General features: G+C 39.9%; 1 protein-coding gene across 1 annotated transcript; it reads left to right on the top strand.

Moving 5' to 3' along the window:
* On the top strand, positions 1-27,662 carry LOC139415757 (low affinity immunoglobulin gamma Fc region receptor III-A-like). The gene is made up of 9 exons (XM_071163836.1): positions 1-60; positions 8,890-8,934; positions 13,491-13,751; positions 18,573-18,815; positions 19,912-20,115; positions 21,017-21,073; positions 23,547-23,603; positions 26,971-27,051; positions 27,173-27,662. Exons 1-9 carry the CDS (start codon positions 21-23, stop codon positions 27,298-27,300), a joined length of 1,116 nt encoding a protein of 371 aa, XP_071019937.1. The 5' UTR covers positions 1-20; the 3' UTR covers positions 27,301-27,662.
* Positions 27,663-27,909: the final 247 nt, after the last annotated feature.

The raw sequence follows: 27,909 nt of genomic DNA, 5'->3' as shown, positions 1-27,909 counted from the left end.
TCATTGAGAAGCAAGACAGGATGGAACAGGATGAACTCACACCACTCTGCTGGCAGATTTGTAAGTACTCTGTGTGTGTGTGTGTGTGTGTGTGTAGGTGTGTGTGTGTGTGTACGTGTGTGTGTGTGTACGTGTGTGTGTGTGTGTGTGTGTGTGTGTGTGTGTGTGTGTGTGTGTGTGTGCGTGTGTGCGTGTGTGTGTGTCGGCAGGTGAGATGGAACACATCTATCTTATGATTATCTGTATGGTTTAATACGTGCTAAAATCTGTTTAATATCTACAGTTGAAGTCAAAAGTTTATTTACACATGTTGGAGTCATTAAAACTTGTTTTTCAATCACACCACATTTCTTGTTAACAAACTATAGTTTTGGAAAGTCGGTTAGGACATCTGCTTTGTGCATGACACAAGTCATTTTCCCAACAATTGTTTGCAGTCAGATTATTTCACTTACAATTCACTGTATCACAAGTCCAGTGGGTCAGAAGTTTACATACACTAAGTTGAATGTGCCTTTAAACAGCTTGGACATTTCCAGAAAATTATGTCATGGCTTTACAGGCTTCTGACAGGCTAATTGACATCATTTGAGTCAATTTGACAGTGTACCTGTGGATGTATTTCAAGGCCTACCTTCAAACTCAGTGCCTCTTTGCTTGACATCATGGGAAAATCAAAAGAAATCAGCCAAGACCTCAGAAAAAATTGCAGACCTCCACACGTCTGGTTTATCCTTGGGAGCAATTTCCAAACCCCTGAAGGTACCACGTTCATCTGTACTAACAATAGCACACAAGTATAAATGTAACAGGATAGACTTTACGTCCGTCCCCTCGCCCCGACCTGGGCGCGAACCAGGGATGCTCTGCACACGTCAACAGTCACCCTCGAAGCATCGTTACCCATCGCTCCACAAAAGCCTTGGAATTTTTGTCTGCGTTGTCGTGACCGCTCTTTCCGGTGGATTCCTACGCACCAAACTAACAGAGGTTTTTGGAAATAAAATATATCTTTATGGAACAAAAGGAAATTTGTTGTCTAACTAGCTAGCCATTTCACATCTGTTACATAAACACCATGGGACCACCCAGCCGTCATACCGACTCGTTCTGTCTCCTAGAGATGAACGTACTTTAGTGCAAAAAGTGCAAATCAATCCCAGAACATCAGCAAAGGACCTTGTGAAGATGCTGGAGGAGACAGGAACAAAAGTATATATTTCCACAGAGTCCAATATCGACATCACCTGAAAGGCAATTCAGCAAGGAAGAAGCCACTTCTCCAAAAACGCCATAAAAAAAACAGACTACGGTCTGCAACTGCACATGGGGACGAAGATGGTCATTTTTAGAGAAATGGTCTGATGAAACAAAAATTGAAATGTTTCGCCATAATGACCATAGTTATGTTTGGAGGAAAAAGGTGGATGCTTGCAAGTTGAAGAGCAGCACCCCAACCGTGAGGCATGGGGGTGGCAGTATCATGTTGTGGGGGTGCTTTGCTCCAGGAGGGACTGTTCCACTTCACAAAATAGATGGCATCATGAGGCAGGAAAATGATGTGGATATTATTGAAGCACCATCTCCAGACATCAGTCAGGAAGTTAAAGCTTGGTCGCAAATGGGTCTTCCAAAAGGACATTGACTTCCAAAGTTGTGGCAAAATGGCTTAGGGACAACAAAGTCAAGGTATTGGAGTGGCCATAACAAAGCCCTGACCTCAATCCTATAGAAAATTTGTGGGCAGAACTGAAAAAGCGCTTGTGAGCACGGAGGCCTACAAACCTGACTGTCAGGAGGAATGGGCCAAAATTCACCCAACTTAATGTGGGAAGCTTGTGAAGGCTACCTGATAGATTTGACCCAAGTTAAACAATTTAAAGGCAACACCACCAAGTACAAATTGCGTGTATGTAAATTTCGGACCTATTGGGAATGTGAAGCTGAAAAAAATTATTCTCTCTTCTATTATTCTGACATTTCACATTCTTAAAGTAAAGTGGTGATCCTAACTGACCTAAAACAGGGCATTTTTTACTAGGATTAAATGTCAGGAATTGTGAAAAACTGAGTTTATATGTATTTGGCTAAGGTGTATGTAAACATCCGACTTCAAATGTATATAGTTTAATATCTATATAGTTTAATATCTATATAGTTTAATATCTATATAGTTTAATATCTATATAGTTGAAAATCTATATAGTTTAATATCTATATAGTTTAATATCTATATCGTTTAATATGTATATGTTTTATGTATATGTTTTAATATCTATATGTTTAAATATCTATATAGGTTAATATCTGCATGGTTTAATATCTAGATAGTTTAATATCTATATAGTTTAATAACTTGACGATCTTGGCTCTAACTAGAACAGCAAACGGCCCTGGGAAATGAATAATAACTTCAGCTAGGGAGCCAGCCAGTTAACGTTAGCTAGCTAGCTAACAGTACACTTTAGCTTAAGACATATAGCTAGCTAACAGTACACTTTAGCTTGAAATGAACCACTGTCTGTCAAAATTAGACACGTGTATAGTTGTCACGCCTGCTCCCTCGAGGGTGCCAGGCTGCCCAGCACTGCGCACTCCTGCCACCATCATTACGCACACCTGCTTCCCTCGTCACGTGCATCAGCGATTTTTTGCACTCACCTGGACTCAATCACCTGTGTCATTACCGCCCCTATATCTGTCTGTTCCCCAGAGCTGTTCCCTGCTTCAGCATTAATTGTTGTATGTCAAATCAAATCAAATGAAATTTTATTTGTCATATACACATGGTTAGCAGATGTTAATGCGAGTGTAGCGAAATGCTTGTGATTCTAGTTCCGACAATGCAGTAATAACCAACGAGTAATCTAGCTAACAATTCCAAAACTACTACCTTATACACACAAGTGTAAAGGGATAAAGAATATGTACATAAAGATATATGAATGAGTGATGGTACAGAGCGGCATAGGCAAGATGCAGTAAATGGTATCGAGTACAGTATATACATATGAGATGAGTATGTAAACAAAGTGGCATAGTTTAAAGTGGCTAGTGATACATGTTTTACAAAAAGATGCAGTAGATGATATAGAGTACAGTATATACGTATACATATGAGATAAATAATGTAGGGTATGTAAACATTATATTAAGTAGAATTGTTTAAAGTGGCTAGTGATATATTTTACATAAATTCCCATTATTAAAGTGGCTGGAGTTGAGTCAGTGTGTTGGCAGCAGCCACTCAATGTTAGTGGTGGCTGTTTAACAGTCTGATGGCCTTGAGATAGAAGCTGTTTTTCAGTCTCTCGGTCCCAGCTTTGATGCACCTGTACTGACCTCGCCTTCTGGATGATAGCGTGGTGAACAGGCAGTGGCTCGGGTGGTTGTTGTCCTTGATGATCTTTATGGCCTTCCTGTGACATCGGGTGGTGTAGGTGTCCTGGAGGGCAGGTAGTTTGCCCCCGGTGATGCGTTGTGCAGACCTCACTACCCTCTGGAGAGCCTTACGGTTGTAGGTGGAGCAGTTGCCGTACCAGGCGGTGATACGGCCCGACAGGATGCTCTCGATTGTGCATCTGTAGAAGTTTGTGAGTGCTTTTGGTGACAAGCCGAATTTCTTCAGCCTCCTGAGGTTGAAGAGGCGCTGCTGCGCCTTCTTCACGATGCTGTCTGTGTGGGTGGACCAATTCAGTTTGTCTGTGATGTGTACGCCGAGGAACTTAAAACTTGCTACCCTCTCCACTACTGTTCCATCGATGTGGATAGGGGGGTGTTCCCTCTGCTGTTTCCTGAAGTCCACAATCATCTCCTTAGTTTTGCTGACGTTGAGTGTGAGGTTATGTCTTTGTATTACCCAGTTCTGATGCTGTTCCTGTCCCATCCCTTATCTGTGGAAAATTAAACGTTCACTCTCCATACCTGCTTCTCATCTCCAGCATCGGTTCTTACAGATTGCTGAAGTCCATTACCCTCAGTGTAGTTATCCCCGTGTTCTGTGTTTGACTTTTGCCAGTTTGTTTTGTTCGTCAAGCCTATCAGCGTTTTCCCCCTTGCTTCTGTCTTGTCTAAGTTCCTGTTTTCTAGATTTCCCAGTTTTGACCATTCTGCCTGCCCTGACCCTGACCCTGAGCCTGCCTGCCTAGCGTCCTGTACCTTTGCCCCACTACTCTGGATTACTGAACTCTGCCTGCCTGCCATCCTGAACCTTTGCCCCACTACTCTAGATTACTGACCTCTGCCTTACTGACCTCTGCCTGCCTGCCATCCTGAACCTTTGCCCCACTACTCTGGATTACTGAGCTCTGCCTGCCTGCCATCCTGTACCTTTGTCCCACTACTCTGGATTACTGAGCTCTGCCTGCCTGCCATCCTGTACCTTTGCCCCACTACTCTGGATTACTGAGCTCTGCCTACCTGCCGTCCTGTACCTTTGCCACACTACTCTGGATTACTGCCCTCTTTCTGCCTGCCATCCTGTAACCTTTGCCCCACTACTATGGATTACTACCCTCTGCCTGCCTGCCATCCTGTACCTTTGCCACACTACTCTGGATTACTGCCCTCTGTCTGCCTGCCATCCTGTAGCTTTGTCCCACCACTCTGGATTACTGCCCTCTGTCTGCCTGCCATCCTGTACCTTTTCCCCACCACTCTGGATTTACTGCCCTCTGCCTGCCTGCCATCCTGTACCTTTGCCACACTACTCTGGATTACTGCCCTCTGTCTGCCTGCCATCCTGTACCTTTTCCCCACCACTCTGGATTTACTGCCCTCTGCCTGCCTGCCATCCTGTACCTTTGCCCCACTGCTCTGGATTACTGACCTCTGCCTGCCCTTGACCTGTCCTTTTTCCTGCCCTTGTTCAAATATTAAACTTGTATTACTTCGTCACGGTCTGCACATGGGTCTTACCTTAAAACGTGATTAATAGTTAGCTAACAATCTTTTGTACATCTCGTTGTAATGTAAAATGTACCTTATTTTAGCGCCCCCAAAAAAACGTAATACTTCCAGGTCAACTGTAATACGAATACCATTGTAAAGCACAATTTCTTCCCTTTCCAGCAAAATCAATGACAAGACCATCGTGCTGCCTGTCTCTGCATGATTGAAGAAGGCAATGAACTCCATCGGTTGTTTTTAAAAATGGCGGGTGTGACACTTCACAATTTAACATACAGCGTCAGAGGAGTCCGTTTTTTTCTATATTTCTCCAATACTATCGGGCCATTAACATATCAATCAATGCTTGAATAGAAACGCAGTTCACACCCCAGATTTCGATGCCAACACAGTCGCTACAGTCCAATTAGTTTTTATTGCAGCCTTGTTTGAATGCCGCGGTTGTGCAAATTTGAATGGAATAGGTTTAGTCAACAGTAATATCTGAAAATGTAGCGAGCTAACGCTAGACTATCTTATCATCATCGTGCATGGTGGACACGTCTCCCTATCAGGAATGTCATACCACGGTTGCCCTTAGTTTGAAGATGTAATCCGGAGACAGGTGTTTTCTCCATCTCCTTAGATATCATACTCAAATTCCACTGATTTCAAAACTTGATCCTCCAGAAAGTGGAAATCAACACTTATGCAGCTCCACTACACAATACTTTTTTTCCCTGCATTCGACAGGATTACCAACACAGACTGACGAGCTGAAATAGATAGAAGCCTTCTATATAGCAGACTAATCTGAACTCTTCTCTCGGCATGTACAGACCACTCATTATCCCAGCCAATCATGGCTAGTGGGAAGGCTGCTAACTTTTTCTGTTGCTTAACCAACTAGGCTCATAATTTAACAATTGTATTCATATTTCCAGACAGCATACACGTTTGTTAATAAGGCACATGAAAGTTCACATGTTCAAGAAGGCGTTTCTGCCAAAAAAAACGCATTTTCATAAAAACCATTTTTACAGTCCTGTGAAGTTGTGACCTGCGACATTTCCTGAATCGGGTCTGTTGAGGAAATTTCCTTTATTACCAAATAATGAGAGAGCAAACCACACACAAGTCAAATATATATTATAAAGTCCATCTTTAATTATATGAGCTTCACCATAGCCATGTGACTCTCAGATCAATTCAGCGTCTATAAATGAATTCTCTGAGAGTGCTTACAAAACAGTTCTTAGTATCATTTATAGCCAAGACTCACACCCATCTCAACTCACATGACGAAACACAGATCTCAGGAACAGTTCACAAAGAACCTTTTACTTGACAGAGGAGTATCCCATAGCCAGATAGCATTAGCTATAAATTATCGTTCAGTTTGGTCTCCTAAACGAAGTTCCTATCTCGTTCTTGGTACCACTTAGGACCAAACCATTACCTCATCCAATGGCATATATCAATTGTCAATTCTAGATACTCCCATCTCAAATACATCTCCTCCTGGACAAGATCACCGAGACAGTGAGCCTCTTAGGTCATATATTAGATCAAGATAAGGGCAACCTCAGAGGGGACATACAATAGTTACAGACACATTCCCATAAGAAGACAAGCCTCCATTCTGTCCTCCTCCCCTTCTGATATTCTTCATAGCATCACATGGTTTAATGCAGATACATTGACGTATGAAGACAAGCTTGACCTCTCCCCTCTCTGGGCTCGTAGTGACTAAGCCCTAGCAGAGAAGGGATAACTGCAAACTGCCAACAGTATTATCCAAAAGAAGACACCCTAATGACAAATATCTCACATAAGCAGTATTATGTAAATAAAACATCTCATTTATCAATGTTACCTAACTAATTCTGATTCATCCCCAACGGGATGAGAAAGCTCAGGACACATTTCATATAAGAAAGCTCAGGACACATTTTAGTTTTTGGGACAGATATTTAACCCCTTATTTTTGTTGGCACAAAACGATATTTGCAAAAATCGCTGAAGTTGGAGACTTGTATCTCCCTCACCAACTTCAAACATCTGCTATCTGAGCAGCTAACCGATCGCTGCAGCTGTACATAGTCTATCGGTAAACAGCCCACCCAATTTACCTACCTCATCCCCATACTGTTTATATTTATTTACTTTTCTGCTCTTTTGCACACCAATATCTCTACCTGTACATGACCATCTGATCATTTATCACTCCAGTGTTAATCTGCTAAATTGTAATTATTCGCCTACCTCCTCATGCCTTTTGCACACAATGTATATAGACTCTTTTTTTTCTACTGTGTTATTGACTTGTTAATTGTTTACTCCATGTGTAACTCTGTGTTGTCTGTTCACACTGCTATGCCTTATCTTGGCCAGGTCGCAGTTGTAAATGAGAACTTGTTCTCAACTAGCCTACCTGGTTAAATAAAGGTGAAATAAAAATAAATAAAAAAATATCCATGCTTCCATTAATTTGTATAGGTTACCTTCAGATGAAGGTTTAATATCTATATATATCTCCATACTACCATTCATTTGTATGAGTCTCCCCTTTCCATAGTGGGGTCATATTAGTTTGTAGCTGAGAGTCTCCTCTTTCCATGGTGGGGTCATATTAGTTTGTATCTGAGAGTCTCCTCTTTCCACAGTGGGGTCATATTAGTTTGTAGCTGAGAGTCTCCTCTTTCCATGGTGGGGTCATATTAGTTTGTAACTGAGTCTCCTCTTTCCATAGTGGGGTCATATTAGTTTGTAGCTGAGTCTCCTCTTTCCATGGTGGGGTCATATTAGTTTGTAGCTGAGTCTCCTCTTTCCATAGGGGGTCATATTAGTTTGTAGCTGAGATTCTCCCCTTTCCATAGTTGGGATAGTTGGTCATATTAGTCTGTAACTGAGTCTCCCCTTTCCACGAGACTTGTGGGAGTTGTAGAGTGCCATTCCACACAGATGTGGAAGTCCAACATAGTCTGATGCTGAGGATTGCAACACAGCCGATGCAAAAACACAGATCTCTTAAATTTACGGATTTTGATGGGAATTTTTGCAGTATGTTAATAAGATTCACACAAGAATGTGTTAATAGACTATTAAGGAAATTAATATCTGTGGTGCAGCTCAGTGTTTCCATTATGTACCATAGTGATAGTTCTCTCTGTGTGTTTCAGTGTTTCCATCATGAACCATAGTGATAGTTCTCTCTGTGTGTTTCAGTGTTTACATCATGTACCATAGTGATAGTTCTCTCTGTGTGTTTCAGTGTTTACATCATGTACCATGGTGATAGTTCTCTCTGTGTGTTTCAGTGTTTACATCATGTACCATAGTGATAGTTCTCTCTGTGTGTTTCAGTGTTTCCATCATGTACCATAGTAATAGTTCTCTCTGTGTGTCAGTGTTTCCATCATGTACCATAGTGATAGTTCTCTCTGTGTGTTTCAGTGTTTACATCATGTACCATAGTGATAGTTCTCTCTGTGTGTTTCAGTGTTTACATTATGTACCATAGTGATAGTTCTCTCTGTGTGTTTCAGTGTTTACATCATGTACCATAGTGATAGTTCTCTCTGTGTGTTTCAGTGTTTACATCATGTACCATAGTGATAGTTCTCTCTGTGTGTTTCAGTGTTTACATCATGTACCATAGTGATAGTTCTCTCTGTGTGTTTCAGTGTTTACATCATGTACCATGGTGATAGTTCTCTCTGTGTGGTTCAGTGTTTACATTATGTACCATAGTGATAGTTCTCTCTGTGTGTTTCAGTGTTTACATTATGTACCATAGTGATAGTTCTCTCTGTGTGTTTCCATCATGTACCATAGTGATAGTTCTCTCTGTGTGTTTCAGTGTTTCCATCATGTACCATAGTGATAGTTCTCTCTGTGTGTGTTTCAGTGTTTACATCATGTACCATGGTGATAGTTCTCTCTGTGTGTTTCAGTGTTTACATCATGTATCATAGTGATAGTTCTCTCTGTGTGTTTCAGTGCTGTTGAGTACACTGGTATACTGTAGCCTCGGACAAGGTGGAGGTGAGTACATTTCTCTATATTCATCACCTGTTCTATAATAGTAACATTTCTCTGTATTCATCACCTGTTCTATAATAGTAACGTTTCTCTATATTCATCACCTGTTCTATAATAGTAACATTTCTCTATATTCATCACCTGTTCTATAATAGTAACATTTCTCTATATTCATCACCTGTTCCATAATAGTAACATTTCTCTATATTCATCACCTGTTCTATAATAGTAACATGTCTTCCTGTCTCTTCATTGGTTGTGACTTCATGTCAGTCTCCAGTCCTTATTCTCTTAGTAACGAAGGTGCCATAAAGAATCTCCACCTTTTCCAGCTGCTCTCACCTGCAACACATCACAGGGTAGAACATGGTACTCTGTGATGTGAGATACAGACTCAAATAGATACATGTTAACAATAACTATAACTATATAACTAACTATAACTAAATAACTATAACTATATAACTAACTATATAACTAACTATATAACTAACTATATAACTATAACTATATAACTAACTATATAACTAACTATATAACTATAACTATATAACTATAACTAACTATATAACTATAACTATATAACTATAACTATATAACTAACTATATAACTAACTATATAACTAACTATATAACTATAACTATATAACTATAACTAACTATATAACTATAACTATATAACTATAACTATATAACTAACTATATAACTAACTATATAACTATAACTATATAACTAACTATATAACTATAACTATATAACTAACTATATAACTATAACTATATAACTAACTATATAACTAACTGTATAGATATAGATAACTATATAACTAACTATATAACTATATAACTATAACCATATAACTATAATTATATAACTAACTATATAACTATAGCTATATAACTAACTATATAACTATAACTATATAACTAACTATATAACTAACTATATAACTATAACTATATAACTATAACTATATAACTATAACTATATAACTAAATATATAACTATAACTATATAACTAACTATATAACTATAACTATATAACTATAACCATATAACTATAATTATATAACTAACTATATACCTATAACTATATAACTAACTATATAACTAACTATATAACTATAACTATATAACTAACTATATAACTATAACTATATAACTAACTATATAACTAACTATATAACTATAACTATATAACTAACTATATAACTATAACTATATAACTATAACTATATAACTATAACTATATAACTAACCATATAACTATAACTATATAACTATAACTATATAACTAACTATATAACTAACTATATAACTATAACTATATAACTATAACTATATAACTAACTATATAACTAACTATATAACTATAACTATATAACTAACTATATAACTATAACTATATAACTATAACTAAATAACTATAACTATATAACTATAACTAAATAACTATAACTATATAACTATAACTATATAACTAACTATATAACTATAACTATATAACTAACTATATAACTAACTATATAACTAACTATATAACTATAACTATATAACTATAACTAAATAACTATAACTATATAACTATAACTATATAACTAACTATATAACTATAACTATATAACTAACTATATAACTAACTATATAACTAACTATATAACTATAACTATTTAACTAACTATATAACTATAACTATAACTATATAACTATAACTATATAAATATAACTATAACTATATAACTAACCAGATAACTATAACTATATAACTAACTATATAACTATAACTATATAACTAACTATATAACTATAACTATATAACTAACTATATAACTATAACCCTGTGGGAGTGAAACAATAGGGTAGTGATAGTCTCTAGATATAATCTAGAGTTAGATATATTGTCTCTATTATGAAAGACTAGGATATAATCTAGAGTTAGATATATTGTCTCTATTATGAAAGACTAGGATATAATCTAGAGTTAGATATATTGTCTCTATTATGAAAGACTAGGATATAATCTAGGGTTAGATATATTGTCTCTATTATGAGACTAGGATATGATCTAGAGTTAGATATATTGTCTCTATTATGAAAGACTAGGATATAATCTAGAGTTAGATATATTGTCTCTATTATGAAAGACTAGGATATAATCTAGAGTTAGATATATTGTCTCTATTATGAAAGACTAGGATAAAATCTGGAGCTAGATATATTGTCTCTATTATATTATGACAGACCAGCTAGATATATTGTCTCTATTATATTATGACAGACCAGCTAGATCTGCTGTCTCTATTATATTATGACAGACCAGCTAAATCTACTGTCTCTATTATATTATGACAGACCAGCTAGATCTATTGTCTCTATTACATTATGACAGACCAGCTATATCTACTGTCTCTATTATATTATGACAGACCAGCTAGGTCTACTGTCTATATTATATTATGACAGACCAGCTAGATCTACTGTCTCTAATATATAATGAAAGACCAGCTAGATCTACTGTCTCTATTATAAAATGACACTGAGTCTGTACATTGGTCTGTCTCTATGGACAGGTTATGGTCACTGAGTATGTATATTTGTCTGTCTCTATGGCAAGGCCAGGCTATGGTGCACACCTAGAATATTTTAGGTGTCAAATTTCAGTTGGGACTTTCATCTAATGATGTATATTTTAAATAGTAAATAAACTAAACTTTGCTGCTCTGCTACACCATCTCCTTCAGCAGGTAGCCTAGTGGTTAAAGTGTTGGGCCAGGAACCAGCAGGTAGCCTAGTGGTTAGAGCATTGGGCCAATAACCAGCAGGTAGCCTAGTGGTTAAAGTGTTGGGCCAATAACCAGCAAGTAGCCTAGTGGTTAAAGTGTTGGGCCAATAACCAGCAGGTAGCTTAGTAGTTAAAGTGTTGGGCCAATAACCAGCAGGTAGCCTAGTGGTTAAAGTGTTGGGCCAGTAACCAGCAGGTAGCCTAGTGGTTAGAGCATTGGGCCAATAACCAGCAGGTAGCCTAGTGGTTAAAGTGTTGGTTCAATAACCAGCAGGTAGCTTAGTAGTTAAAGTGTTGGGCCAATAACCAGCAGGTAGCCTAGTGGTTAAAGTGTTGGGCCAGTAACCAGCAGGTAGCCTAGTGGTTAGAGTGTTGGGCCAGTAACCAGCAGGTAGCCTAGTGGTTAAAGTGTTGGGCCAATAACCAGCAGGTAGCCTAGTGGTTAAATTGTTGGGCCAATAACCAGCAGGTAGCCTAGTGGTTAGAGTGTTGGGCCAATAACCAGCAGGTAGCCTAGTGGTTATAGTGTTGGGCCAGTAACCAGCAGGTAGCCTAGTGGTTAAAGTGTTGGGCCAGTAACCAGCAGGTAGCCCAGTGGTTAAAGTGTTGGGCCAATAACCAGCAGGTAGCCCAGTGGTTAAAGTGTTGGGCCAGTAACCAGCAGGTAGCCTAGTGGTTAAAGTGTTGGGCCAATAACCAGCAGGTAGCCCAGTGGTTAAAGTGTTGGGCCAGTAACCAGCAGGTAGCCCAGTGGTTAAAGTGTTGGGCCAATAACCAGCAGGTAGCCTAGTGGTTAGAGTGTTGGGCCAGTAACCAGCAGGTAGCCCAGTGGTTAAAGTGTTGGGCCAGTAACCAGCAGGTAGCCTAGTGGTTAAAGTGTTGGGCCAGTAACCAGCAGGTAGCCTAGTGGTTAAAGTGTTGGGCCAGTAACCAGCAGGTAGCCCAGTGGTTAAAGTGTTGGGCCAATAACCAGCAGGTAGCCCAGTGGTTAAAGTGTTGGGCCAATAACTGAAAAGTTGCTAGTTCAAATCCTTGAGCTGACAAGGTAAACATCTGTTGTTCTGCCACTGAACAAGGCAGTTATCCCTCTGTTTCTAGGCCATCATTGTAAATAAGAATTTGTTCTTAACTTTTTTGCCTAGCTACTAAAAAAGGTTAAATAAAAAAAATAGGACATTTGAGTGTTGACAAATATTATAATCAAAAATCTAGTTGGTGGGTTACATTTATACTGTGTCTTTCTAAATGGAAAATATGCTCTGTTAGAGACTCTATGGCCATTTCAAAACGCACAGATTAACCTCCGGTCAGACCAAGGTCAGTATAGTGTGTGTTGTGTTTGAGGGTTGTTTCTCTTAGGGTGAAATGGTCTCTACTTGGTCTCTACTGATCTGGATCTTTTCTCATATTAATGATAGAGTCTAGTAACGGTAAGAAGTAGAGAAGAAGTAGTAGATTGTTCTATGGTAAGAAGTAGAGAAGAAGTAGTAGATTGTTCCATGGTAAGAAGCAGAGAAGAAGTAGTAGATTGTTCTATGGTAAGAAGTAGAGAAGAAGTAGTAGATTGTTCTAATATGGTTGGCAGTATAATATTACACCTTCCTCTGCACCAACCCTTCTGCATCTCTGTGCCAATACAGGCACTACTGCTCTTGAGGGCCTTCATTTAATACTTTACTTTAGACAATGCAACTCTCTTTATCTCTCTCCCCTTATCACTCTATCTCTCTCCATCCCTCTCTCTCTCTCTTTCATTCTTTGATCTCTCTCTTCCAGCCTCTCTGAATGTCAGTCCTGACAGATCTCAATTCTTTGAATTTGAGTCTGTCTCTCTGAGCTGTGAGGTTCAGGGGAACTCTGCTGGATGGAGCGTGGTGAGGAACACAGGGAGAGGAACCTTTTCAGAGTGTAATATTGACTGGGGAAAACCACAAGGGTCTTCATGCATTGTGTCACTAATACCATCAGACAGTGGAGTGTACTGGTGTGAGTCTGGGTCTGGAGAACACAGCAATGCTGTCAACATCACAGTACATGGTATGTCCACAAACACCATCTACTAACATTATTGTGTTTAGTGGTTCATCTGGTTTCAGATAGCTGATGTTATGTTTATATATGATGTTTATATATTATACACAGCTGGAGCTGTGATCCTGGAGAGACCTGTTTATACAGAACCAGTCAAAAGTTTGGACACACCTAGTCATTCCAGGGTTTTTCTTTATTTTTACTATTTTCTACATTGTAGAATAATAGTGAAGACATCAAAACTATGAAATAACACATATGGAATCATGTAATAACCAACAAAAGTATTAACCTGTTGAATCTATGGGGGCGCTATTTCATTATTGGATAAAAAAACGTGCCCGTTTTAAGCGCAATATTTTGTCACGAAAAGATGCTCGACTATGCATATAATTTCCAGCTTTGGAAAGAAAACAGTCTAACGTTTCCAAAACTGCAAAGATATTATCTGTGAGTGCCACTGAACTCATTCTACAGGCGAAACCAAGATGAAACCTCAAACAGGAAATGAGCAGAATTTCTGAAGCTCTGTTTTCCAATGTCTCCTTATATGGCTGTGAATGCTCCAGGAACGAGCCTGCGCTTTCTGTCGTTTCTTCAAGATGTCTGCAGCATTGTGACGTATTTGTAGGAATATCATTGGAAGATTGGCCATAAGAGACTACATTTTCCAGGGGTCCGCCCGGTGTCCTTTGTCTAAATTGGTGCGCAATCTTCAGTTGCGGGCATTTTCTCCTGGGATTCAGGACAGAAAGCACACTTCCACGAATGATATATCATCGAAGAGATATGTGAAAAACACCTTGAGGATTGGTTCTAAACAACGTTTGCCATGTTTCAGTCGATATTATGGAGTTAATTTGGAAAAAAGTTTGGCGTTTTGATGACTGGATTTTCGGTTTTTTTTGGTAGCCAAACGTGACGCACCAAACGGAGCGATTTCTCCTAAACAAATAATCTTTCAGGAAAAACTGAACATTTGCTATCTAACAGAGTCTCCTCATTGAAAACATCTGAAGTTCTTCAAAGGTAAATTATTTTATTTGAATGCTTTTCTGGTTTTTGTGAAAATGTTGCCTGCTGATTGCTAATGCTAATGCTAACTCTAAATGCTATGCTAGCTAGCTACTGTTACACAAATGATTGTTTTCCTATGGTTGAGAAGCATATTTTGAAAATCTGAGATGACAGTGTTGTTAACAAAAGGCTAAGCTTGAGAGATGGCATATTTATTTCATTTCATTTGCGATTTTCATGAATAGTTAACATTGCGTTATGGTAATGAGCTTAGGTCTATAAATAGAAAACCAGATCTGGGTTTGCTCGTCGCAACTGGTTTCAAACAAATCAAAATATATTTTATATTGGAGATTCTTCAAAGTATTCACCCTTTGCTTTGATGAGAGCTTTCCACACGCTTGGCATTCTCTCAACCACCTTCATAAGTTAAAACGTTAATTTGTGGAATTTCTTTCCTTCTTAAAACTTCTTAGGGCTGCAGGGGCAGTATTGAGTATCTTGGATGAAAGGTGCCCTGAGGTGCCCAGAGTAAACGGCCTGCTCCTCAGTCCCAGTTGCTAATATATGCATAGTATTAGTACATTTGGATAGAAAACTGTTTGAATGATGTCTGTGAGTATAACAGAACTCATATGGCAGGCAAAACCTGACAAAAAATCCAAACAGGAAGTGGCAAATCTGAGGTTGGTCGATTTTCAACCCAGCCCCTATTGAATACACAGTGGTATATGGATCAAGTTGCACTTCCTAGGGCTTCCACTGGATGTCAACAGTCTTTAGAAACTTGAATGAGGCTTCTACTGTGATGTGGGGCTGTAGGAGAGCAGAATGAGTCAGGTGTCTGGCCGAGTGCCAAGTGCTGGTCAGGCGCAATTCACATGATAGCGACCTGCGTTCCATTGCTTCTCTAAGGACATAGGAATTCTCCGGTTGGAACTTTATTGAACATTTATGATAAAAACTTCCTAAAGATTGATTCTATAATTAGTTTGACATGTTTCTTCGGACTGTTATATAACTTTTGAACTTTTCGTCCGACGTTTGGCTTGACCTGCACGAGCGTTTGGATTTGTGTACTAAACACCATAACAATAGGATCTATTTGGACATAAATGATGGACATTATCGAAACAATCAAGCATTTATTGTGGACCTGGGATTCCTAGGAGTGCATTCTGATGAAGATCATTAAAGGTAAGGGAATATTTATAATGTTTATAATGTTTATAATAATTTCTGATTTTTGATTCCAACATGGCGGATATTTTTTTTTTCTGAGCGCTGTCTCATATTATTGCATGGTTTGCTTTTTCCATAAAGTTTTTAAAAAAATCTGACACAGCGGTTGCATTAAGGATATCTATATTTCCAACAATTGTATTTTCATCAACATTTATAATGAGTATTTTTGTAAAATATCACCGGATGTTTTTGGAAATACTGAACATGAAGTCATATGAGTGTCATCTGATGAAGATCATCAAAGGTTAGTGATTAATTTTTATCTCTATTTGTGCTTTTTGTGACTCCTCTCTTTGGCTGGAAATATGGCTGTGTTTATTCTGTGGCTTGGTGGTGATCTAACATAATCGTTTGTGGTGCTTTCTGCTGTAAAGCATTTTTTAAATCAGACACTGTGGCTGGATTAACGAGAATTCTATCTTTAAAATGGTGTAAAATACTTGTATGCTTGAGGAATTTTCATTATGAGATTTTTGTTGTTTTGAATTTGAATTTGAATTGAATTTGATTTTGGCGCCCTGCACTTTCACTGGCTGTTGTCATATTGATCCCGTTAACGGGATTGCAGCCCTAAATTTTTTTAATGAATTTTAGCCAATCCATTGTGTTGTGACAAGGTAGTGGTGGTATACAGAAGATAGCCCTATTTGGTAAAAGACCAAGTCCATATTATGGCAAGAACAGCTCAAATAAGCAAAGAGAAACGACAGTCCATCAATACTTTAAGACATGAAGGTCAGTCAAATCTGGAAAATTTCAAGAACTTTGAAAGTTTCTTCAAGTGTAGTCGCAAAAACCATCAAGCGCTATCTTGAAACTGGCTCTCATGAGGACCACCAGAGGAATGGAAGACCCAGAGTTACCTCTGCTGCAGAGGATAAGTTAATTAGAGTTAGCTGCACCTCAGATTGCAGCCTAAAAAAATGCTTCACGGAGTTCAAGTAACTGTTCAGAGGAGATTGCGTGAATCAGGCCTTCATGGTCAAATTGCTGCAAAGAAACCACTACTAAAGGACACAAATAAGAGGAAGAGACTTGCTTGGGCCAAGAAACACGATCAATGGACATTAGACAGGTGGAAATCTGTCCTTTGGGTCCAAATTTGATATTGTTGGTTCCAATCGCCATGTCTTTGTGAGACGCGGAGTAGGTGAACGGATGATCTCGGTATGTGTGGTTCCCACCATGGAGCATGGAGGCGGAGGTGCGATGGTGTTGGTGTGCTTTGCTGCTGGCACTGTCAGTGATTTATTTAGAATTCGAGGCACACTTAACCTGCATGGCTACCACAGCATTCTGCAGCAATTTGCCATCCCATCTAGTTTGTGCTTAGTGGGACTATCATTTGTTTTTCAACAGGACAATGACCCAAAATACACCTCCAGGCTGTGTAAGAGCTATTTGACCAAGAAGGAGAGTGATGGAGTGCTGCATCAGATGACCTGGCCTCCACAATCACCCGACCTCAACCCAATTGAGATGGTTTGGGATGAGTTGGACCGCAGAGTAAAGGAAAAGCAGCCAAAAAGTGCTCAGCATATGTGGGAACTCCTTCAAGAGTTGGGGGGTTCCTGAGTGGCACAGCGGTCTAAGGCTTGGCATCTCAGTGAAAGAGGTGTCACTACAGTCCCTGGTTCAAATCCAAGCTGTATCACATCTGGCCCTGATTGGCAGTACCTTAGGGTGTCGCACAATTGGCCCAGCATCGTCCGGGTTTTGCCGGGGTAGGCCATCATTATAAATAAGAATATGTTCTTAACTGACTTGCCTAGTTAAATAAAGGTTAAATAAAATAAATAAATAAAAAAAGACTGTTGAAAAAGCATTCCAGGTGAAGCTGGTTGAGAGAATGCCAAGAGCTGTCATCAAGGCAAAGGCTAAAGGGTGAAAAATATATTTTAATTTTTTTAACACTTTTTTGGGTTACTACATGATTCCACATCTGTTATTTCATAGTTTTGATGTCTTCACTATTATTTTACAATATAGAAAATAGTAAAAATAAAGAAAAACCCTTGAATGAGTAGGTGTGTCCAAACATTTGACTGGAACTGTGCATGATGTTTATATATTATATACAGCTGGAGCTGTGATCCTGGAGAGACCTGTTTATATATGATGTTTATATATTATATACAGCTGGAGCTGTGATCCTGGAGAGCCCTGTTTATATATTACATACAGCTGGAGCTGTGATCCTGGAGAGACCTGTTTATATATGATGTTTATATATTATATACAGCTGGAGCTGTGATCCTGGAGAGACCTGTTTATATATGATGTTTATATATTATATACAGCTGGAGCTGTGATCCTGGAGAGCCCTGTTTATATATTACATACAGCTGGAGCTGTGATCCTGGAGAGACCTGTTTATATATGTTGTTTATATATTATATACAGCTGGAGCTGTGATCCTGGAGAGACCTGTTTATATATGATGTTTATATATTATATACAGCTGGAGCTGTGATCCTGGAGAGACCTGTTTATATATTATATACAGCTGGAGCTGTGATCCTGGAGAGACCTGTTTTATATATGATGTTTATATATTATATACAGCTGGAGCTGTGATCCTGGAGAGCCCTGCCCTTCCTGTGACTGAGGGAGATTCTGTGACTCTGCGCTGCAGATATCAGGGAACTCCCTCTGACCTCACAGCTGATTTCTACAAAGATGGATCCCTCATCAGGACTGAGACTACAGGAGAGATGACCATCCCTGCAGTATCCAAGTCAGATGAAGGACTCTACAAGTGTACCAACTCTGAAGGGGAATCACCAGAGAGCTGGATGACTGTGACAGGTGAGAATATGAGAAACCTTGACATTCAGATTATCTGTTTCTTCTTTTTTTTTCTTCTCTTGAGAAGAATTCTTCTTCTTCACATTCATTTGTATTTATTTATTTTTTATTTAACCTTTTATTTATCTAGGCAAGTCAGTAAAGAACTAATTCTTATTTACAATGATTGTCTACCAAAAAGCATTAGGCCTTTTGCGGGGACCCTTACCTGCTGATCTATAAATTATGTCTCTGTAATCTAGCATGGGTAGGATGGTCATCTGAATCAGGGTTAGTTTGGCAGCTGGGGTGAAAGAGGAGCGATTACGATAGAGGAAACTAAGTCTAGACTGCAGCTTTGATGTGTGCTGAGAGAAGGACAGTGCACCATCTAGCCTCCCAAGTACTTGTTTGTGTTCTTATAATCCCTGCATGGTCATTAGAAGTGTTAGCAGTTGATGATATTCTTCAATAACACAGACCCCAAAGCAAATCAAGGGGAGAAAAACCGTTTTTTTCAAATATTTTTTTATCAGTATTTAACTGGGCAAGTCAGTTTATGAACAACTTCTTATTTTCAATGACGGCCTAGGAACAGTGGGTTAATTGCCTTGTTCAGAACGACAGATTTGTACCATGTCAGCTCAAGGATTTGATCTTGCAACCTTTCGGTTACTGGTCCAACGCTCTAACCACTAGGTTAGATGGTCACCCTGCCCTGTCCTCAGTGATGCTCAGTGGGGTTAGGAGCTAGTGATGCTCAGTGGGGTTAGGAGCTAGTGATGCTCTCCGGTGATTCTCTCATGTGTACAAAGGGACAGGATGTAGTATATAACTAGCCTGTGGTTGACCAATTTGAATTCCTTGAAAATAAAATTGTGCCAGTGGCCAAATAACAAGTATCCTATTTCAGGTTGAATATGTAGACAAATTCCTCCCATGTCTCTGCATTAATCCCTTATTACAAAAAAAACTACTGTATTGACCTCTCACCCTCTCGTCATCTCTGCATTGTGTATTAATCTTTGGAATATTCTTATAGAAGTAATAAATATGTAATAATAAATAATATTAATCAGATCACAGTTTGTAACTTTTTACTGTGATGTTTTTCAAGATGGGGGCTCTGGCTCATCCTCCTCTCCCACCCCTCTCATCCTCCCTCTGTTTGTGTCTGGGTTGGTGGCTGCTCTCTCCATCTCTCTGATCATTCTACTGGTCCTGTTCTGCAAGAGGAACAAAGATGTAGCAGCTGAACCCAGAGATGTTACGTATGCAGACGTCAGAATCACACAGGACCCAGAAACCAGGAGAAGGAGAGGTAAATATACAAAGAGACTCTTGTACAAATAACCTTGTGGGGACACAAAATTCAGTCCCATTCAAAATCGTATTTTGTCTAACCCTAACCTTAACCCCGAAACCTAACCCTAACCCTAAAATAAATCCTAGCTCCTAAACCTAACCTTCCCCCCAAAACCTAACCCTAACTCTAAAATTAACCCTAGCTCCTAACCCTAACCCTAGCTCCTAACCCTAAAACAAACTCTAGCTCATAACCCTAACCCTAACCCTAGCTCCTAACCCTAACCCTAACCCATATCCTAGCTCCTAACCCTAACCCTAAAACTAACCCTAGCTCTTAACCCAAACCCTAGCTCCTATCCCTAACCCTAAAACGAACTCTAGCTCATAACCCTAACCCTAACCCTAGCTCCTAACCCTAACCCTAACCCATATCCTAGCTCCTAACCCTAACCCTAAAACTAACCCTAGCTCCTAACCCTAACCCTAACACTAGATTCAAACCCTAACCCTAACACTAACCCTAGCTCCTAACCCTAACCCTAACACTAGATTCTAACCCTAACCCTAAACCTAACCCTAGCTCCTAAACCTAACCCTAGATCCTAACCCTAACCCTAATCCTAGCTCCTAACTATAACCCTAACCCTAAAATTGCATAGAAACAGCTTCTGAAATTGGGGGAACCAACAAAATGTCCTTATTTGGTCAAATTTGTGTTTGTTTACATTTCTTGTGGGGACTTCTGGTCTTCAATTATAGATAAACACGTCCACACACATACAAACATAAAATCACACACGTTCAACAAACACACACACACACACACACACACACACACACACACACACACACACACACACACACACACAGTACAATGTCTTTATGTCTTTAACCCGTTGTCTCGTCTCCTCCAGAGAAGTCTCCAGGAGCTGATCCAGTCTACTCTGCAGTGAAAACCTCCAACACCACAGGTATTGTAGTACTGTATAACACCATAACACCACAGGTACTGTAATACTGTATAACACTATAATACCACAGGTACTGTAATACTGTATAACACTATAACACCACAGGTACTGTAGTACTGTATAACACTATAACACCACAGGTACTGTAATACTGTATAACACTATAACACCACAGGTACTGTAATACTGTATAACACTATAACACCACAGGTACTGTAGTACTGTATAACACTATAACACCACGGGTACTGTAATACTGTATAACACCACAGGTACTGTAGGACTGTATAACACTATAACACCACAAGTACTGTAATACTGTATAACACTATAACACCACAGGTACTGTAGTACTGCATACCACTATAACACCACAGGTACTGTAGTACTGTATAACACCACAGGTACTGTAGTACTGAATAACACTATAACACCACAGGTACTGTAATACTGTATAACACTATAACACCACAGGTACTGTAGTACTGTATAACACCACAGGTACTGTAATACTGTATAACACTATAACACCACAGGTACTGTAGTACTGTATAACACTATGACACCACAGTTACTGTCATACTGTATAACATTCCAACACCACAGGTACTGTAATACTGTATAACACTATAACACCACAGGTACTGTAATACTGTATAACACTATAACACCACAGGTACTGTAATACTGTATAACACTATAACACCACAGGTACTGTAATACTATAAAACCCTAACCCTAAAACTATCCCTAAAACTATCCCTAGCTCCTAACCCTAACCCACTAACACTAGCTCCTAACCCTAACCTTAAAACTAACCCTAACCCTAACCCCAGCACTAACCCTAAAACTAACCCTAGCTCCTAACCCTAACCCTAAAACTAACCCTAGCGCCTAGCCCTAACCCTAAAACTAACCCTAACCCTAACTCTAGTTCCTAACCCTAACAGTACAACTAACACTAGCTCTTTACTTACTTACTTCTACCCCCTCCTTTTTCGAAAATTCTGTTAAAAATCGCGCAACTTTTCAGCATCCTGCTACTCATGCCAGGAATATAGTATATGCATATGATTAGTATGTGTGGATAGAAAACACTCTGAAGTTTATAAAACTGGTTAAATCACGGCTGTGACTATAACAGATTGTGTGTTTCATTGAAAAACGCAAGAAAAACTGCTCTCTGAAAGCTAAAAATAATTTCCATAAGTCACTTCCACGAGTTGTTAAAAGAGAACAGAATTTAATATCGACCTGCCTGCAATTCATACAAATTCCACACGATGTCGCCATTGTCGTCATTTTCAATTGAATTAATTGTTGGAAAATCCATCTATCTGGCATCCATTTTCCCAGTCTTCACCCGGATGTAGTTGATGAAGACATTATCAGCCATTGTTTTGCAAGTGAAGACCTATTGAAAATACATCGCCCTGTAATCATTTTGATAGATTATAAACGTTTACTAATACCTAAAGTTGGATTACAAAAGGATTTCGAAGTGTTTTGTGAAAGTTTATCGTCGACTTTTTTAATTTAAAAAAATTACGCAGCGTTTAAAAACGATGTTTTTTTCTGAATGACACAGCTTCCATACAAAGCTATTTTGGGTATATATGGACCGATTTAAACGAAAAAAAGACCCAATAGTGATGTTTATGGGGCATATAGGAGTGCCAAGAAAGAAGCTCGTCAAAGGTAATGAATGTTTTATATTTTATTTCTGCGTTTTGGGTAGCGCCGGCTACCGCAAAATCTGTTGTTTACGTGTCGTGCTGGCATTTTGGGGGGTGCATGCTATCAGATAATAGCTTCTCATGCTTTCGCCGAAAAGCATTTTAAAAATCTGACTTGCTGGCTAGGTTCACAACGAGTGTAGCTTTAATTCAATACCCTGCTTGTGAATTTTGATCAAAGATTGAGTTGTAACGAGTACATTTAGCATTTAGCGTAGCGCATTTGCATTTCCAGGGGCATACTTGAGACGTCTGCGTCTCAAGTATGGTCAAGAAGTTAATTAACCCAAACCCTAGCTCCTATCCCTAACCCTAAAACTAACCTTAGCTCCTAACCCTAACCCTAGATCCTAACCCTAACCCTAACCCTAGATCCTAACCCTAACCCTAGCTCCTAAACCTAACCCTAGATCCTAACCCTAACCCTAATCCTAGCTCCTAACCCTAACCCTAACCCTAAAATTGCATAGAAACAGCTTCTGACCTTGGGGGAACCAACAAAATGTCCTTATTTAGTCAAATTTGTGTTTGTTTACATTTCTTGTGGGGACTTCTGGTCTTCAATTATAGATAAACACGTCCACACACATACAAACATAAAATCACACACGTTCAACAAACACACACACACACACACACACACACACACACACACACACACACACACACACACACACACACACACACACACAGTACAATGTCTTTATGTCTTTAACCCGTTGTCTTGTCTCCTCCAGAGAATTCTCCAGGAGCTGATACAGTCTACTCTGCAGTGAAGACCTCCAACACCACAGGTACTGTAGTAATGTATAACACTATAACACCACAGGTACTGTAATACTGTATAACACTAACACCACAGGTACTGTAATACTGTATAACACTATAACACCACAGGTACTGTAAAACCTTATAACACTATAACACCACAGGTACTGTAATACTGTATAACACCACCGGTACTGTAGTACTGTATAACACTATAACACCACAGGTACTGTAATACTGTATAACACTATAACACCACAGGTACTGTAATACTGTATAACACTATAACACCACAGGTACTGTAGTACTGTATAACACTATAACACCACAGGTACTGCAATACTGTATAACACTATAACACCACAGGTACTGTAATACTGTATAACACTATAACACCACAGGTACTGTAATACTGTATAACACTATAACACCACAGGTACTGTAATACTGTATAACACTATAACACCACAGGTACTGTAATACTGTATAACACTATAACACCACAGGTACTGTAGTACTGTATAACACTATAACACCACAGGTACTGTAGTACTGTATAACACCACAGGTACTGTAGTACTGAATAACACTATAACACCACAGGTACTGTAATACTTTATAACACTATAACACCACAGGTACTGCAATACTGTATAACACTATAACACCACAGGTACTGTAATACTGTATAACACTATACCACCACAGGTACTGTAATACTGTATATAACACTATACCACCACAGATACTGTAATACAGTATAACACTCCAACATACAGCTCATGTATTATGACTGATTAAAGCTGGTATTTTAAGTGTCTTTAGATCTCAAATCAAATCAAACTTTATTCGTCACCTGCGCCTAATACCTCAAGTGTAGACCTGACTGTGAAATGCTTACTTTCAAGCCCTTAACCAACAGTGCAGTTCAAGAAGAGTTAAGAAAAAGTGTACCAGCTAAATACATAGTAATAATAAATAGTAACACAAAAATAACAACAATAACGAGGTTATATACAGTGGGCACCGGTACCGACTCAGTGTGCAAGGGTACTACTTGAGGTAATCTGTACATTCCGGTAGGGGTGAAGTGACTATGCATATATATAATAAACAGCAAGTAGCAGCAGTGGAAAAAAGGGAGGGGGGGGGGGGGGGGTCAATGTAAGTTGTCTGGTTGTTATTTTATTTATTGTTCAGCTTAGTAGCTTTTGAGGAGCCTTTTGGTCCAAGACATGGTGCTCCGGTACAGCCAGCCGTGTGGTAGCAGAGACAACAGACTATAACTTGGGGGACTGGAATCTCTGACAATTTTATGGGCTTTCCTCTGACACCGCCTAGTATATAGTGTTCCATGAACGCCCTCCAGTGAACTGGGGACCTAGATCAGACACCCCAGTCCTATATCCTCAGGCACCCCGTAGTGCCGGAAGACGTGAGTAAACAGGGCCTCCGCAGTTTGTAGGGCTTTAGGGAGACCGGGCAGAGGGAGGAGACGACAGGACTTAGAAAAACGATCCACAACGACCAGGATCGTGGTGTTTCCCTGTGAAGGAGGAAGATCAGTTAGAAAATCCACTGACAGGTGTGACCAAGGTCGTTGTGGAACGGGTAGGGGATGTAGCTTACCTCTAGGCAGGTGTCTAGGAGCCTTACACTGGGCACACAGAGCAGGAGAAAACATAAACCCTTACGTCTTTAGCCAAGGTGGGCCACCAGTACTTCCAAGTCAGACAGCGCACCGTCCGACTGATCCCCGGATGACCAGAGGACGGTGATGTGTGGGCCCAATAGATCAACTGGTCACGGACAGCAGATGGAACGTACAGACGCCCGACGGGACACTGGAGGGGGGCGGGCTCTGTACGCAACGCCTGCTCAATGTCCGCGTCCAGCTCCCACATGACCGGCGCTATCAGGCAGGAGGCCGGGAGAATAGGAGTCCGATCCATGGGCCGCTCCTCTGTGTCATATAGCCGGGACAGTGCGTCTGCCTTCACATTCTGGGAACCTGGTCTGTAGGACACAAACACAAAACGGGTAAAGAACAAGGAGAGGGGCCGACTTCGGAAGAAGTCGTGACATATAGGTCCTGTGATGTACTGGGCCGTTCGCACTACCCTCTGTAGCGCCTTACGGTCAGATCCCGAGCAGTTGCCATACCAGGCGGTGATGCAACAGGTCAGGATGCACTCAATGGTGCAGCTGTAGGACCTTTTGAGAATCTGGGGACCTATGCCAAATCTTTTCAGTCTCCTGAGGGGGAAAAGGTTTTGTCGTGCTCTCTTCACGACTGTCTTGGTATGTTTGGACGATAATAGTTTGTTGGTGATGTGGACACCAAGGAACTTGAAACTCTCGACACGCTCATCTACAGCCCCGTCGTTGTTATGGGGGCCTGTTCGGCCCGCCTTTTTCTGTAGTCCATGATCAGCTCCTTTGTCTTGCTCACATTGAGGGAGAGGTTGTTGAGGCTCAGCGTGGCAGACGTGTTGTTGCCTACCCTTACCACCTGGTGGAGGCCCGTCAGGAAGTTCAGGATCCAGGGGTAGAGGGAGGTGTTTAGTCCCAGGGTCCTTAGCTTTTTGATAAGCTTAGAGGGCACTATGGTGTTGAACGCTCAGCTGTAGTCAATGAACAACATTCTTATATAGGTTATTATCTTATTGTCCAGGTGGGAAAGGGAAGTGTAAAGTGCGATTGAGATTGCTGTGGACCTGTTGGGGCGGTATGCATATTGGAGTGAGTCTAGAGTGTCCGAGAGGATGCTGTTGATGTATGTACATCATGCTACAAACCTCTCTCAGGTGAATTTACATCAGCACCAAATCAGGTCCAGTCTGTGACTATCCTCTCTCAGCTGGTCCAGTCTGTGTTAATGTGACTATCCTCTCTCAGCTGGTCCAGTCTGTGTTAATGTGACTATCCTCTCTCAGCTGGTCCAGTCTGTGTTAATATCCTCTCTCAGCTGGTCCAGTCTGTGTTAATATGACTATCCTCTCTCAGCTGGTCCAGTCTGTGTTAATGTGACTATCCTCTCTCAGCTGGTCCAGGTGTTTAGTTCCAGGTGGATCTGGTCCAGTCTCTGTTAATATCCTCTCTCTCCTGTGTTTCGTTCCAGGTGGATCTGGTCCAGTCTCTGTTAATATCCTCTCTCTCCTGTGTTTCGTTCCAGGTGGATCTGGTCCAGTCTGTGTTAATATCCTCTCTCTCTCTCTCCTGTGTTTAGTTCCAGGTGGATCTGGTCCAGTCTGTGTTAATATCCTCTCTCTCCTGTGTTTAGTTCCAGGTGGATCTGGTCCAGTCTCTGTTAATATCCTCTCTCTCCTGTGTTTCGTTCCAGGTGGATCTGGTCCAGTCTGTGTTAATATCCTCTCTCTCTCCTGTGTTTAGTTCCAGGTGGATCTGGTCCAGGTGATGTGACCTATGCTGACATCAACCACACAGAGAAGAGACAACACAACAGGACGAGAGGTAGGAAGAAGGGAGAGACCAACAACACTCCCCTAAATAATGTCGTCTTTCTGAAGTAAATATGTTTTTACCCTGTTTTTAACATGTCACTAGTTGTAAACTGTTTACGTGTTTCTTTCAGAGAACGTCGTTCCAGACCCTGTCTACTCAGCGATGAAGACAGACAGACAGAGACACAGGTCAGAAGGTCATTCCAGACCCTGTGTACTCAGCAGTGAAGACAGACAGACAATGTTTGATCCAAGTTAAACCATTTAAAGGCAATGCTACCAAATACTAATTGAGTGTATGTAAACTTCTGACAAACTGGGTGTCACGACTTCCGCAGAAGCAACGTTCGGTTGTCGAAGTCACCGGCTTTCTAGCCGCCACCGAACTACGTTTCATTGTCCATTTGTTTTGTCTTGATTGGACACACCTGGTTCCCATTACATCATCATTTATTCCCTATTTAACCCTCTGGTTCCAACATGGTTTTGTGCGTGATTGTTCTTTGTTAAGTGTTCGCTATTTCTGTGAGCTGGAGTATTTTCCCTGAGTGGAATTATTTTGTGATTTATTCGAGTAAAGTCATTTTCTTACTCAGCTCTGTGTCCTGCGCCTGACTCTGTCCTACCTTCTGCACACTGACACTTGACACGGGGAATGTGATGAAAGAAATAAAACCTGAAATAAATCATTCTGTCTACTAATCTTCTGACATTTCACATTCTTAAAATAAAGTGGTGATCCTGACTGACCTAAGACAGGGAAAGTTTACTAGGATTAAATATCAGGAGTTGAGAAAAACTGAGTTTAAATGTATTTGTGCTAAGGTGTCTGTAAACTTCCGACTTCAACTGTATATTATGAATGATG

Source organism: Oncorhynchus clarkii, chromosome 9 (genome assembly GCF_045791955.1).
Source record: "Oncorhynchus clarkii lewisi isolate Uvic-CL-2024 chromosome 9, UVic_Ocla_1.0, whole genome shotgun sequence".
Taxonomy (NCBI): domain Eukaryota; kingdom Metazoa; phylum Chordata; class Actinopteri; order Salmoniformes; family Salmonidae; genus Oncorhynchus; species Oncorhynchus clarkii.
Note: the sequence above shows the minus strand (reverse complement) of the source record. Positions and strands in the feature narration are given on the sequence as shown.

Bases quoted from the DNA above. Each gene is read 5' to 3' on its own strand.
- LOC139415757 (XM_071163836.1), top strand. From the start codon at position 21: ATGGAACAGGATGAACTCACACCACTCTGCTGGCAGATTT. The intron at 61-8,889 runs GTAAGTACTCTG...TGTGTGTTTCAG, and splicing joins ACCACTCTGCTGGCAGATTT to TGCTGTTGAGTACACTGGTA. The intron at 18,816-19,911 runs GTGAGAATATGA...ATGTTTTTCAAG, and splicing joins GAGCTGGATGACTGTGACAG to ATGGGGGCTCTGGCTCATCC.